This window comes from Boleophthalmus pectinirostris, unplaced genomic scaffold (genome assembly GCF_026225935.1).
Source record: "Boleophthalmus pectinirostris isolate CB_2022bp ecotype Guang Dong unplaced genomic scaffold, ASM2622593v1 HiC_scaffold_5, whole genome shotgun sequence".
In the NCBI taxonomy this organism is placed as follows: domain Eukaryota; kingdom Metazoa; phylum Chordata; class Actinopteri; order Gobiiformes; family Gobiidae; genus Boleophthalmus; species Boleophthalmus pectinirostris.
Window position 1 is genome coordinate 16,495,264 of NW_026571404.1, and position 14,001 is coordinate 16,509,264.

Consider the following 14,001-nt stretch of genomic DNA (forward strand, 5'->3'; position numbering starts at 1 on the left):
TGTGATATTTTTTGGAGACTAAGAAAACTGTAAATAATCATTTTTCCTTTTAAAATGCCCTTGGTTCTGTCATAATCCAAATAACTAACCTTTAAACGTAGTTAGAACAGTTGTTTCTTCATGAAGTCTGGACTGAAGCAGAGCAAAGGATCATGGTCTATGTAGTTCTCTCTACTTTTTAGCTATTGCTGCACTATAATTATTCATTTAAGCAAAGAGACTTGAAGCAATTCGATATATTGTGATGGCCCATAATACTACTGAGCGACTTTTGACGATACGATATCATGATATTTCAGTTATTATTATGCCCCTACTAGGAGGCTATTGAACTAATAAGTTTCCAAGCCACCATAATTCAAATAAATAGAGATGTGCGTGTCTTAAGAACAATGGGCAAAAACAGACAATAGACATATATATATATATATATATATATATATATATATATATATATATATATATATATATATATATATATATATATATAATATATATATATATATATATATATATATATATATATATATATATATATATATATTTTTTATATATTTATATATATATATACAACGGTGCTCTATAGTGAGGGTCCCAAACTCAAGTTCGACACTGCTCTTCTTATAAATCATATTGCCAAATATCTTTTAGTTCACAAACAGTATTACAGAATGTCAAATATATTTACTATGGACATGCTCAAACTCTATGTAAGTCTGACATTGTTTCCTCTTGGTGACTATATTAAAATAAATTGTCCCCATTGCATTCTGCTCTCAGAATTTAACAGTCAGTGTTTTTAAGGTTAAACTCATTCTCCTGATTTATTCTTATGGGACAGAGATCAGATGGCCCTGTTGTCCACACTGGTCCCAGGACGCCCCGGCCCCAAAGACACATCTGCTCCTTTCTGCACACACACATATGCACACGCACGTATGCACACGCACGTATGCACACGCACGTATGCACACGCACGTATGCACACGCACATGCACACATCCTTTTTAGGGACATTACATGGACATTGCATCTATTTTCTGGAGACTGATCTTAACTTTACACACACCACACACATACACACACACACACATCCTCTGTCCCATACGCCCACACTCCAAAGCACACTACATGGTCACCATGACAATGTCTCCACTTTGACTTTGAAAACTGTTTTATTTGCATAATATTAACAAATACTTAATAAGAGCAAGAGCACATTTATTATAATTGTTCAAATAACTAAACTCAAATAAAGTATTAAAGTAAGTATTGTAGAAATCCAAATTCATTTCCTTGACAGCTCTCACACTACTCACATAACCAACATATGGCAGAATGTATAATGCAAAAAATTTCAATGTTAAATTCATTTACTTAAGTGTTTGTTCCTCTCTGGTTCAAGATGTTACCATGCATAGCCATCTTATCATCTGTAACCCCAAAGAATGTTTTTGGACTGATGGTTAAGATGTTAGCATGTTTCTAACCATAGCTGTGTCAAGGAATGTTTAAGTGTAATAATACCAGCACATGTTGCCCTAAAAGCCTGCAGTTGTGTTGTTGTGTGACAGTTGCCCGAGGCGGTGGTAAGTCTCAGTGCAGTGCCACAGGGCTACACTCGTGAACCAAGAACTACATACACAAAACATTCAAGTCTGTGACGGGTTAAACTGCTGTGGAAATGAGGCTTTGAAATGAAAGGTACACTAGGTAACTTGGAGGTGGGTCCACTACCTGCTAATCTCCATGGATCTTTCTTTGACTGGAATATTCTACACAACAGCACTGTATGTCATTTCAAGGTGTTTCAACAATAACCACAATTGAACATATGCTAGGTATATTATATATTTATATAATATGAGGCAACTCAACAACATCTCTAAGAAAATTACATAATAAATACATAATACATGTTTGTTCAATGTTTAAGGGCCTATATTGAAATATTTTCTGATCTATGTTATAATGTTTTCTCTTCACAAACAGACCTGGAGTTGTGTTTTGTTTCTTTCACACATGTTTAACACACAAACCCTGCATATTTAGGCTGAGTTTTTCTCTCAATCAGAAAACACTCTGTTCCACCTTTTAATGTCATGTGGTATTAGAGCAGTGCCCCCCCTGGGGGGCACAAAGCTCCGTCAAGGGGGGCACGTTTGACCTCGGGGAACATGCTTTTTTATTTTTTTATTTAGATTTTTTTTTTACTGTCCTAGAATAAAGTGCAATTGCACTTCCACTACATTAGGGGGCAGTGGCGCTCTCATTGGCAGAGTGTGCGCAGGGAGCATTCGCTCGGTGGTGTAGGAGTTTTGTTTGCACTGAGCATGCGCGCTTTGCACACAGCACAGAGTTTGAGTATGAAGTGTAGACACGAAGTGTAGCAGACCCTCAAGTGACACCATGAAAAAATATTTAACAGGGATGAGAAGACAGGCGGAGAGAGACGGAGATAAAGAGACAAACGAAAATCTCCCAAAAGCTAAGACGAGGAAATATGACGAAGCGTATGTAGCGCTTGACTTCACTGTGACTACGGTGGGAGACGAGGAAAGACCGGTGTGCTTACTGTGTCTAAAAATGTTGGCAGCGGACAGCATGAAGCCCAATAAATTAAGGCGTCACTTAAATACATTACACCCCAATCACTCTGATAAGCCGCTTGAGTTTTTTCAGCGAAAACGTGCCGAATATTGCCGACAATCATCCCGCTTTGTGACTGCTACTTCAGTAAACCAGCAAGCGTTGTTGGCATCATATAACATATAACAATTTTATAGACAAATGATACTATTTATAGTCACGCGGGGGGGCGCGAGATGTTTTATTCTTCCTAGGGGGGGCATGACAGAAAATAATTGAGGAGCACTGTATTAGAGGAAGTGCACCAGTGTCTTTTTGAAATCCATACAACTTCCCTAGAATCATATGGATCATTTCAGCCCTTGAATTGCCAATTTCTACTGAAGAAAAAGGTAAAAGGAGCTGTTAACTTAAAACTACCTATTCATGACATCACAAGGTGGAACATTTTAAGCTTTGGAGATGTAGACAACATAGTAATTCAGGATTACTCAAACATCTGAAATAAACAAAACACAACTTGAGGTATGTTTGTAATGAGGTAACAGTGTTCTAATGTGGCTAAAAGCTCAGAAGAGTCAATTTTGTGTAATCTAGGACCAATTAAATATTAGGTCTACTCTGCAATGGAGTAATTTTGTGTTATTTTTTTATCTCTGGTTTTCCTCAGACTGGAGTAATTACATTTTAATACTGACTTGTGTTTAGTATCTGCCTATCGTATCTAAAATTTTTTTATGCTGCGCTGTGACCATATATTTTCCCTTGAGAATCAATAGTCATTCTTATCATGCAGTCTAAAATGCAAGCTCAACAAAATCTATTTTAGAACACAATATCCAAGATCCACCCCAGAATTTTTCACTGCGGTGAGAAGTGATTATAAAACTACTTTGCCTCAAGTCTTAATATTCTTCCCGTATTTTGAAGGTCAGTAGTTTATTAAAAATGCAATTCTATACAATTAATATTTAAGTATAATATTTAATTTAATTAAGTTTAAAATGAAGATACCGTGGGCCATGAGAACTGTGAGCTGAATGTAATGGAAAGAGGAAGTAATTATGGTTTTGTGGGTAGACCTGTACTCAGAGTCAGTTTTCAGAGTAAATGTGTCACCTGATTTAAATAAAGATATACCATAACTATATCGATCATTTGAACCATGTATGTCATTAAAATAAAAAATGTATGTAATTAAAAATAGATGTGATGGTTTTGTGCAGCTTTTCATTTGGTGCTGACATTTATTACACGGACCTGAATAGTTTCCAACCATCACTTTGAAAAAAATAGATAGAGTTTAAAAGAGTTGATGTTCACTGGAGGAGAGAGACTTCTACACATTTTTCAAGACAAATCGAAAAGTTTTCAGGAAAGGTACAAGTTTGTCTGTGTGACTTTTGTCTGTGTGATCCCTCAGTATTATACTTCTTGAAAAGAGTAGTTTCAATTATAGTTTTAGTACCATTTAGCAGTGTTGTAGTCAAGACCGCACTAATCGAGACCAAGTCGAGACATTGTCATTTCCTAAATTTATTTGTACTTTATGTTTATTTTGGCTCATATATATATATATATATATCAATGTTTTTATAAATCTATCTCCATTTTATAGGGTTTATTTAGACCTAAAATAGGTCAAGCAAACTGTACTGCACTTAAACGCCTTTTTTTGGACCCTGACCCACAGTTTGAGAACCTCTACTTTTGTCCCACTTTACAGAAAACAACAAGTGAATCAAGTGGGTTTTTTCAAGTTCATAACATTTACAGTTACATTATCTCACTGGTTTTGCAGTGATATTGAGCAGCCTCTGCACATTTACCAGCCGTAATGAAATATGAACACACTCATCGAGTGTCAGGCCTCAAGTCCAAGACAAGACTGAGACCAAGAGCCTTCAAGACTGAGACAAGATCGAGTCCAAGCGCCTTCAAGACCAAGTCCAAATGCACTTGAGACCAAGACTGGTATCGAGTACTACAACACTACCGTTTAGTAACAGGGTATTGTTTTTGTTTGTTTGCTTGTTTGTTTGTTTTTTGACAACCCAAGAAGCTATACTTGAAGAGTTAAATTGCAAAAACTTTTATCTCTGTTCTGAAAAATTGTCACACAGTATTTTTTTCTTTTTGTTACCATCTTCTACAGATGATGAATGTAAATAATATCAAGTGGATTGGAAGGAGGGATGGAATCATATTTCAATTGCAGTAAAATACTTATAAGCATTATTTTGCAAACTGCATCAGATGACCAAGTGCCATTTAGTGCCATTTAAAATGACACTTACTTGTTTCTGCAAATGAACTCTTCACTTGTAAAGGTTGCTTACATACAAAGGAGCAGAAAACAAGAGAACAAAATAATAAAATAGAATCTAGTCTTTTTCAACCAGTGGCCCAAGGAACACCAATGTGCCTTAAGCCAATGTGCTTTGGAAAAATACCACATTTGAGTTAGGGAACCAGCTGGAATCTCCTCCTGGCTGGAAAGTTCCCAAGCTGGAATGTTCCCCTGAAATGTACCCTTTATGAAACAAAGTTAGTTAATGTTTATATATACTGTCACTATCTCAACATGTCTTCTGCAGTGAATTTCACCGATTTCCAGCAAACCAACCCCGAAACCAAATACGAGGTTTTGGGAGTCATCGGAGAGGGCGGGTACAGTACTGCTACTAAGTGCCATGACTGAGTGACAGGGGAACTTGTCGCTCTAAAATGCCTCAAAGATGACGGAACCTTCTCCAGAAATTTCCACAGGGAGTTGGAGATGTTGAGTTACATCAAGGAGGAGCTACACCCAGACAGCTTCAATCTGGTCAAATTGGTTGACTGTTTTGACTATGATGGCTGTGGGTCTCTTGCATTTGAGATGCTAGATGTAAGTGTCTACCATCTCTAGCAAAAGATGAAGTGATTCACGCTGAGCCAAATACGACCAATGGCGAAGCAGCTCTTGATATCTCTTCAAGGTCTACGTTGCGCTTTGTGTAATGCACATGGACAATAAACCAGACAACATTATGCTGGTCAACCAAAAGGAGAGGCCATTCAAAGTCAAGGTAATAGATTTTGGATTGGCAATGTACTCTGGAGAAGTACTAACTGGCCAAGTTATGCAGCCAATTTCATACCGTGCCCCAGAAGTAACTTTGGGTCTACCACTTTGGGAGGCTCTTGACATGTGGAGTCTGACTTGCTCTCTCCTTCACTGGTTTCACGGTCAAAGTACTTTGTTCAGGAAAACTCCAAGTGGAGCCTGAAAACTCTGCAGGAGTTTAGGGAGACCACTGGGATGAATCTTAAAATGCCACTTCACAAGCCTTCAGCAACAACCCTGGAGCAGCTTATCAGGAAGGTTCCAGAAGGTTCGTCTCCCATCAGGAAGAGAGAGATATGGAGCAAATTCACGACCTGCTCAGTAAAAGGTTTAAATTGGATGCTGAGGAGAGGATCATGCCATCACAAGCCCTCGATCACCCATTCATCACCATGGAGCACTTATCTGACGGTGACAACTACACAAAGAAGGCTCATGAGTTAATGCGTGTCACTGAGGCTGAGTCTGGACCATCACAACAATTGGCCGACCAAGAAATAGCTGAGATGGATTTAAGAATTCCTAAACCAGTCAGATTTTCATCAGATGACAATGCCTGGGATTTGGAGGACCACATTGTTTTCATAGCAAGTTCTTCCATCTTAATTGACTCTACTAGTGGTAGCAACACTAACAAATGTCTCAGTAGATCTCTAGGTGAGGTTTCATTTTGCGGCTCTGAGAAGTCCACTAAAGAATCTCCAGCAGAAATGGAAGTTGGATAGAACTGGATATCCTCTGACCTCCCAAGAGAAGGCGAGGCTTTCAATGAGGAGTCTGTTCTCAACGGAGAAAAAAGGAGCCAGTCTGAAGAAGATGACTGCAGCAGATCCAAAAGTCTAAAAAACATGGCTACCAAAAACAGTGTGATAGTCTCCATAGTTGAGGGAGAAGACACTGAGAAGACAGACATAGAACCCATTTTGGAAAGACTGAAAAAGGAGCTGCCTGATTGCAGTGAGATACTGGAGGACATCAAGAAGGTATTCCAGGATAGAGAAGCTACAGAAACTGAGATTAAACAACTGACCCAGAAAACCTCTAGGTCCTTCTTTGGCAGGCTGATTCCGCATCGTCTCCGGGTGCTATTTTCAAGGTTATTTAAGCCTCGGAAAACAAGCACAAGCAGGTCAATCTTCAGAAAACCTAAATGGCTCCAACTTATTCCAGTGTTTACAAGAAGGTCTACCACATCTGGGTCTTCAAAACACTAAACTGACCAAAATCTGCAGTGAAGAGAAGAACATCATCTCTCCTGTGACTGAAGTGACTCAATGCATCAAAAAAATTAACTTTGAATAAAAAAAAAAAAAATTACTGCAAAGTGTAATGCAGTGTTTTTTTTTTCTTGTATCTCTTGAAGAACACTTATTATGCAAAGTTCCATGATAGATAAATTTAATATCATCTTGACACATACTCCACTTGATTGAAAAACATGTTCAGAAAATTATTATTATGTAATTTTAGCCACAAATCACACACACAATCTCCTTACTGAGTCATTGGGAACCAGCTGGAAAGTCCCCCTGAACTGTACCCTTTATGAAACTAAATTAATCTATATACATTTAAAATACAATTTCATAGTAAACGTCTGCGACCAAATGAGGATTATATTCATATTACATACTGAAAAAATGTGTGCCGAAAACTGGTAAAATGACATAAACAAAGCCCGACATTTGGTCTCGCTACATTCACATTTCATTTTATTATGATATAGAATGCTGATTTTCTAACTCAGTACATCACAGTGCTTGACACGACCTTTGAAAGGCGGTCGAGAATGTCCCCCCTCTCCTGGGCACAGCAGTTACCCATGTGCCGCCCAAGACAAGGAGGCATCCGGAGGGATGAGGGGAATGTTCCCCCCAAGAGAATCAAATCAAAATCAAATCAAATCAAACTTTATTTATAAAGCACTTTTCATACAAAATGCAACACAAAGTGCTTTACAGTGATTAAAAACAGTCCCGCATTTCCAACCACCCAACCACCCACCAACCCAACCCCCGCACCCCCAACCCCACATAGTCAAACAACCCAAACACACACACTCACATACACACAAACACACACACACACACACACACACTCACACACACTCACACGCTAAAATACATAACCGGACACAATAAAATGTGAGGCTGAATACAGGCGAAGCAGTTGAGAAAGCACCATCAGAGGAGCCGTCTGCACCGGGAGCAGAGAGACGTCCACCACCACCAGGAACCACCACAGGGTCCAGGGGAGAGATGAAGCCCAGGCACCTGAAGCCCAAGCACCATCCCTCCGCCAGGAGCCCACATGACAGACCCAGCAGCCACAGCTGACCTCCACTCCCGATGCAGAGGCTCCTACAGAGGAAACACTGGAAATCCTAAAAATATGCTTAAAATAAATAAATATAATAAAATGTGTACAATAAAAACAAGTAAAAGTATAAGATTTCAATCAAAAGCTAAGCTAAAAAGGTGGGTCTTGAGCCTGCTCTTAAAAACATGAACGTTCTCTGCAGCCCTGAGCTCCTCCGGCAGGCAGTTCCATAGACGGGGGCCATAGTGCTGAAAAGACGCCTCTCCATGAGTGTGTGTCCTGACTTTGGGAATGACCAGGAGCCTGCTGCCGGAGGAGCGCAGGGTCCGCGAGGGTTCGTAAGGTAAAGGCAGTTCTGAAAGATAAGAGGGCCCAAGACCATTAAGACATTTAAAGACCAGTAAAAGAACTTTAAAATCGATCCTGAAACACACAGGGAGCCAATGCAGTGATTTTAAAACCGGTGTAATGTGGTCCCGCCCTCTGGTCCTCGTCAGGACACGCGCTGCTGAATTTTGTAATAATTGCAAACCCGAAATACTCTTTTTGGGAAGACCGGAGAGCAGGGCATTACAGTAGTCTATTCGACTGGTGATAAAAGCATGCATCAGCGTCTCTGTGTTGGCCGGAGAGAGAATGGGGCGGACTCTGGCTATGTTTTTTAGGTGATAAAAAACAATTTTTGTGATGTTCTTAATGTGTGGGATAAAAGTTAGCTCAGAGTCAAAAATGACGCCCAGGTTTTTCACTTGAGGAGAAGGGTTAAAGGACTGTGTTTGGAATTTGGGTAAAAGTTTCTCTCTCTGGGCCTCAGGACCAATGACTAAAACCTCAGTTTTGTCCTGGTTAAGCTGGAGGAAGTTTTCTGCCATCCAGGACTTAATTTCTAGAATGCAGTTAAAAAGGGCATCCATTGGTCTGGTGTCATCAGGAGACATGGAGATGTAAAGCTGCGTATCATCTGCGTAGCTGTGGAAGTTGATTCCATGTCTCCTGATGACACCACCAAGAGGGAGCATGTACAAGTTAAAAAGCACAGGGCCTAAAATGGAGCCCTGGGGCACACCACATGTGATTTTATGGACCCTGGAGGAGCATGTGTCTACACTCACCATAAATGTTCTGTCTGTGAGGTAGGATGTGAACCATCTGTGAACAGCACCGGAGAGGCCGAGGTCTTTTAGGCGAGTTAAAAGAATAGTGTGGTCTACTGTGTCAAAGGCAGCGCTCAGATCCAGTAGAACCAACATGGTTACCTTTTGTGAATCATAATTTAATCTAAAATCATTTAAAAATTTTTGCCAGGGCGGTCTCGGTGCTGTGATTCACCCTAAAACCAGACTGAAATTTTTCCAAAATATTGTGATCATCTAAGAAATTATTTTGTTGGATAAAAACAAGTTTTTTCTCAAATTTTGTTTAAAAATGGTAAGTTAGACACTGGTCGGTAGTTGTTAAAATCATTAAAATCTAAATTGCTCTTCTTCAGCAGGGGCCTCACCACCGCTGCTTTGAAGGCAGAGGGAAAGACCCCTGTCTGAAGAGAGCAGTTCATCATGGTTAAAAGCTCATCCCTAAAAGATCCATAAAATGACTTAAAAAATGGAGTGGGAATTGGATCTAAAAGACATGTGGTGGGCCTCACTGAGGAGAAAACTTTGTCAAGCATCTCAGCATTAACCAGGACAAAACTGTCCAGTGTTTCCTCTGGTCCAGACAAACACTCAGATGTACTAAAAACAGAACTTTGACAAGATAAAATATCACATCTGATAGTGTTTATCTTACCCGTGAAGTGGTCTGCAAACTGCTCACAGAGAGAGTCAGTGGGTGTCAAGTAAAATGTGCTAAAATCAGGGTTTAAAATGTTGTTAATGGTTGAGAAGAGGACCTTAGGATTATTCTTGTGATTGGTGATTATTGTGGAAAAGTAATGGTTTCTTGCGTTTCTTATTGCGTTGTTGTATGTACGTTGTTGATCACTGAATAATTGGTAGTTTATTGTAGTTTTGTTTTTTCTCCATCTCCGTTCTGCCCTCCTGCACTCTCTCTTGAATTTTGTCAGCTCTTCAGTTCTCCATGGAGGTTTTATTTTGGTTATGCTTTTAGTTTTGAGTGGAGCAACCAGATCCAGAGCTGACCGTAGTTTACTGTTAAAATAGTCGGTGGTAAAATCGCAAGGGGCAGGTAAAACCATTGAGGGATTTTTATCTAAAACTTCGATAAAATTTGCAGCCACTTCAGGGGTCAGACGGCGCTTCCTCACAGTTCTCACAGAGGTCTCACGTTGTATAAAACCAGTGATGTTAAAAAACACGCAGTAGTGGTCAGACACAGCCAGGTCAACAACAGAGGACACACTAGTGGTCAGGCCATAGGTGATGACCAGATCCAGAGTGTGTCCTCTGTTGTGAGTTGGCTGTGTGACGTGTTGAGTAAAATCCACATAATTAAGAACATTTAAAAATTCATTTGCAACAGGATCTAAAAGATTATCTATGTGCAAATTAAAATCACCGGTTATAATAATCATATTAAAAGAATTGTGTAAAATAGATAAAAACTCAGAAAACTCATTGATAAAACTATTGCATGTCTTTGGTGGTCTGTAAACCGTGACACATAAAATCTGAGGGTTGCTAAAAACAATTGAGTGATGTTCAAAACTTGTAAAATTGTTCAATAAAATAGGTTCGGTGGCCAAAGTGTTTGTGCATATAGAAGCAGTGCCACCTCCCCTTTTACTTTTTCCTGGTTGAAAAAGCAAAGTTAAAAGTGGGTGGTGAGGCCTCTGTGAGAACAACTGGTGCATCCTGTACCCAGCCATGTTTCTGTTAAAAAGAAGCAGTCAAGTTTGTGTTCTAAAATCAAGTCATTTACAATAAAAGATTTGTTCAGCAGAGAGCGGACATTTAAAAGGGCCATGTTTAAGGTTATTGGGGACTGAGAAACTACAGGAATTTGTGGTAGATATGCTTTTTGAAGGGATCTGAGATTATTGATGTTGGCAGTAGTTTTATGAGAAGATTTATGCTGATGCCGCTCTCTGCTGATAATAACGGGAATTAACTGTCCTTGATTATATTGTCATGCTTCTGCTAGTGTGAGTTCGATATTACATGAGAGGAGACGGGATCCGGGGATGTTGGGGTGTAGTCTGTCCTTTTTAAAAAGTTCAGGTCTCTTAAAAAATGTGATAAAATTGTCCACGTAGGGGATTTTATTGTCTCTACAGTATCTTTTGAGCCATATGTGTAATGCTCTCAGGCGGCAACTTCTCATCTCCAAGACGAGGTGGTACAAAGGGTCCAGAGATGACACACTGTTTGTCTAAACTATGGATTGTGGTGATGAGAATTTTGAAGTTGTCCTTAAGTAATTCTGACTGTTGCAATTTGAGATCATTAGTTCCGATATGAATAACTACCGTTGATACTGTGGGGTGATGACGTATGATGGTGGGGGCGGAGTCTATGATGTCCTTCACGAGAGCACCTGGGTGACAGGAGGTGTGGCCTTTTTTAATTCTCACGTGCTGGACCATGGAGGAGCCGAGAACCAGCACGGACGGGTCTGGCCTGGACGCCGGGGCCGAGGGCACCGCAGAGATGTGAGCCGAGCTCCGCGAGAATGGGATGCTTGAGCTGGGACTTTCAAGCCAGGGGGACGTTCGAGCTGGTATTCTTGAGTTAACAGATTCAAACGTGGATCTAATTGAATATACCATTTTAGAGTGTCTATTGTTTGGTCCTGTTTAGGTGCTTGATTTTCAAGAAAGAAGTGAGAGTGACTGACTTATGTTTTGTGCAAATCATCTCACCTGTTGTAGTTCCAACCAAATCAGCTCTTTCTGATTAAATTGCGTTAAAATAAAGCTCAGGTTAAGTCTAATGTGAGTAACAGAGCGTCTAACAGAGCAGTGCTTTTGGTCAGGGAACATTGATGACCAGAGTAGCTGTAGGGTATCATTAAGAAGTTGCCAAAATGATACATACCTCGATACATAGGTCACAATATGATACATATCTCGATTCAGTGCACTTTCGATTCGATACGATATATTTTAAATCGATTCGATACTGTTCACTAAAAATAATGGATAAATCATGGCTGTGATACTAAAAGTCTATGTTAAACCACTTCTTGTGCAAGTGAATATGAAACACAAACATTTTAATCATCAGAACAGTGAAAATGTCAAACGTGCTGCTTAAATGAGTTTTCCTCCTCTAAACAAACAACAAAACTGTAGCTCTGTAACAAAATAATTTAGTATATATATATATATATATAAAAAATATATATATACATTAAACGATACAATATTTCAATATTTTTGCACACCCCTACTGTAGAGTATCAATAGTAATCATCGTGACAGGCCTACGTGGTCCCATGGACTCTTTTTCAACCACACACACTCATACACTCACTCACCCTTTCTCCCTCTGTGCCCCTCACAGGTGTCCAAAGCAGCGGCCGACCTGATGGCCTACTGTGACGCCCACATACGCGAGGACCCCCTGATTGTCCCCGTGCCCGCCTCCGAGAACCCGTTTAGGGAGAAGAAGTTTTTCTGCAGCATCCTCTGATCGGACCCTCGTCTCTGTCTGGGGGTCCGCGGTGCTCCTCTGTCTTCACCACACCTGAAGCCACTGGCCTTTTCGCCGTTGAGATGGGTTGAACCAGGCGGACTGTGTGTTATTACGCGGCTCTGTCCAGGTGGCTGATGGGGGTTTTTGGAGGGAGTTCGGCTACCCAACCTGGCAACCCGTATGAGCGTACCATGTCTTGTTAAATAGGTTTGTTAATGCTTTGTATTAGAGAAGCCTTGCTCAGTGCTTAATGAGAAGATGTTTTTGTTTACCTTTTTCTTGTGCTAGATTTCGGCTCAGGACTCACAAATCTGCCCAAATGTCTTTAAATATTGGATTATTTTTGTCATTTATCTGCATATAATTCTCCCCTTGATTAAAACATAAAGATCTGTTATTATTGCCAGTCTACATTCAAGCCACGTAATCCTAACATGACACTTCATAATTGGTGTTTTTAAAAATTAACCTCCAAAGTTATTGACAATTAACCTTCTCAATGAAGTTAGACAAGCAGTCAGATTCACTCAAATCAATGTCAGAATGTAATCGTACATTGTTTCAGAAATCCTGATGAGGAAGGTCAAAGTTACTGTTCAAAAAACATCCAAATTATATGAATACAAAATATTATCTTCCTCCTATTGTCTATAAGGTTAGCCATATCAAACTTTGACTAAAACCAATGAGATTTTCTTAGTGTATCCGCATTTTTAATCTTACTTTGACCATTTCTTACTTCTGTTCTGTTCTTGAGATAAATGTAAATTATTATACATCTTTAACGTATCATTTTGTGAACATTTTGATTCAAATGTATCAACTAATCTTCAGTCCCATATGCGTCTTTACTCAAAGGATAAAGTCATATCAGAAAATGTTCGTTGTAACATTAGCAGGGGGGAGATTGCAGATAGCTAGGCCAAGATAATTATGAGTTAACTACTTTTGCTAAATTTCTTTTCAATTTGACTTTTACCTATTTGGTCTCATAAATGTCCCCAAAGCCTTCAAACAGTGTCCACAATGAAAAATATGCTGACAATTAGCAATAAACATGGACTGTACTATTAATAAAAATACTAAAATGACATAATATTTTATCACTTAAAGGTGCACAGCGTAACTTTTCTGGTGTAGAGTCCGCCACCTGCTTGTCTTCAGGGAGATGTAATTATTATGGCTTTAAAGATCCTGGGGTCACCTCTCAACAGATCTGGTGGTGCAGCCTGCTTGTCTGAGATAGATACGTTTAATGCTGTACTGTGGAACATTTTTGGCAAAGCAAGGACATCTCCATGGAGACAAGCAGGTGGCGTAACCCGCTCCAGAAAAGTTAAGTCATTGAAAGTGCTTTTTGAAAGACACATTAAAATCCCAATACAAATA

The 14,001-nt window shown here is 39.5% G+C and overlaps 1 protein-coding gene across 1 annotated transcript in view; it reads left to right on the forward strand.

The window, feature by feature from the left end:
- LOC110157143 (guanine nucleotide-binding protein G(I)/G(S)/G(O) subunit gamma-4) overlaps window positions 1-13,070 on the forward strand; it is a 30,380-nt gene extending 17,310 nt beyond the window's left edge. The window contains exon 3 of the mRNA XM_020921411.2: window positions 12,481-13,070. Within this exon, the coding sequence (XP_020777070.1) occupies window positions 12,481-12,609 (129 nt within the window). The 3' untranslated portion in view covers window positions 12,610-13,070. The remainder of the gene's footprint in view (window positions 1-12,480) is intronic.
- Window positions 13,071-14,001: the final 931 nt, after the last annotated feature.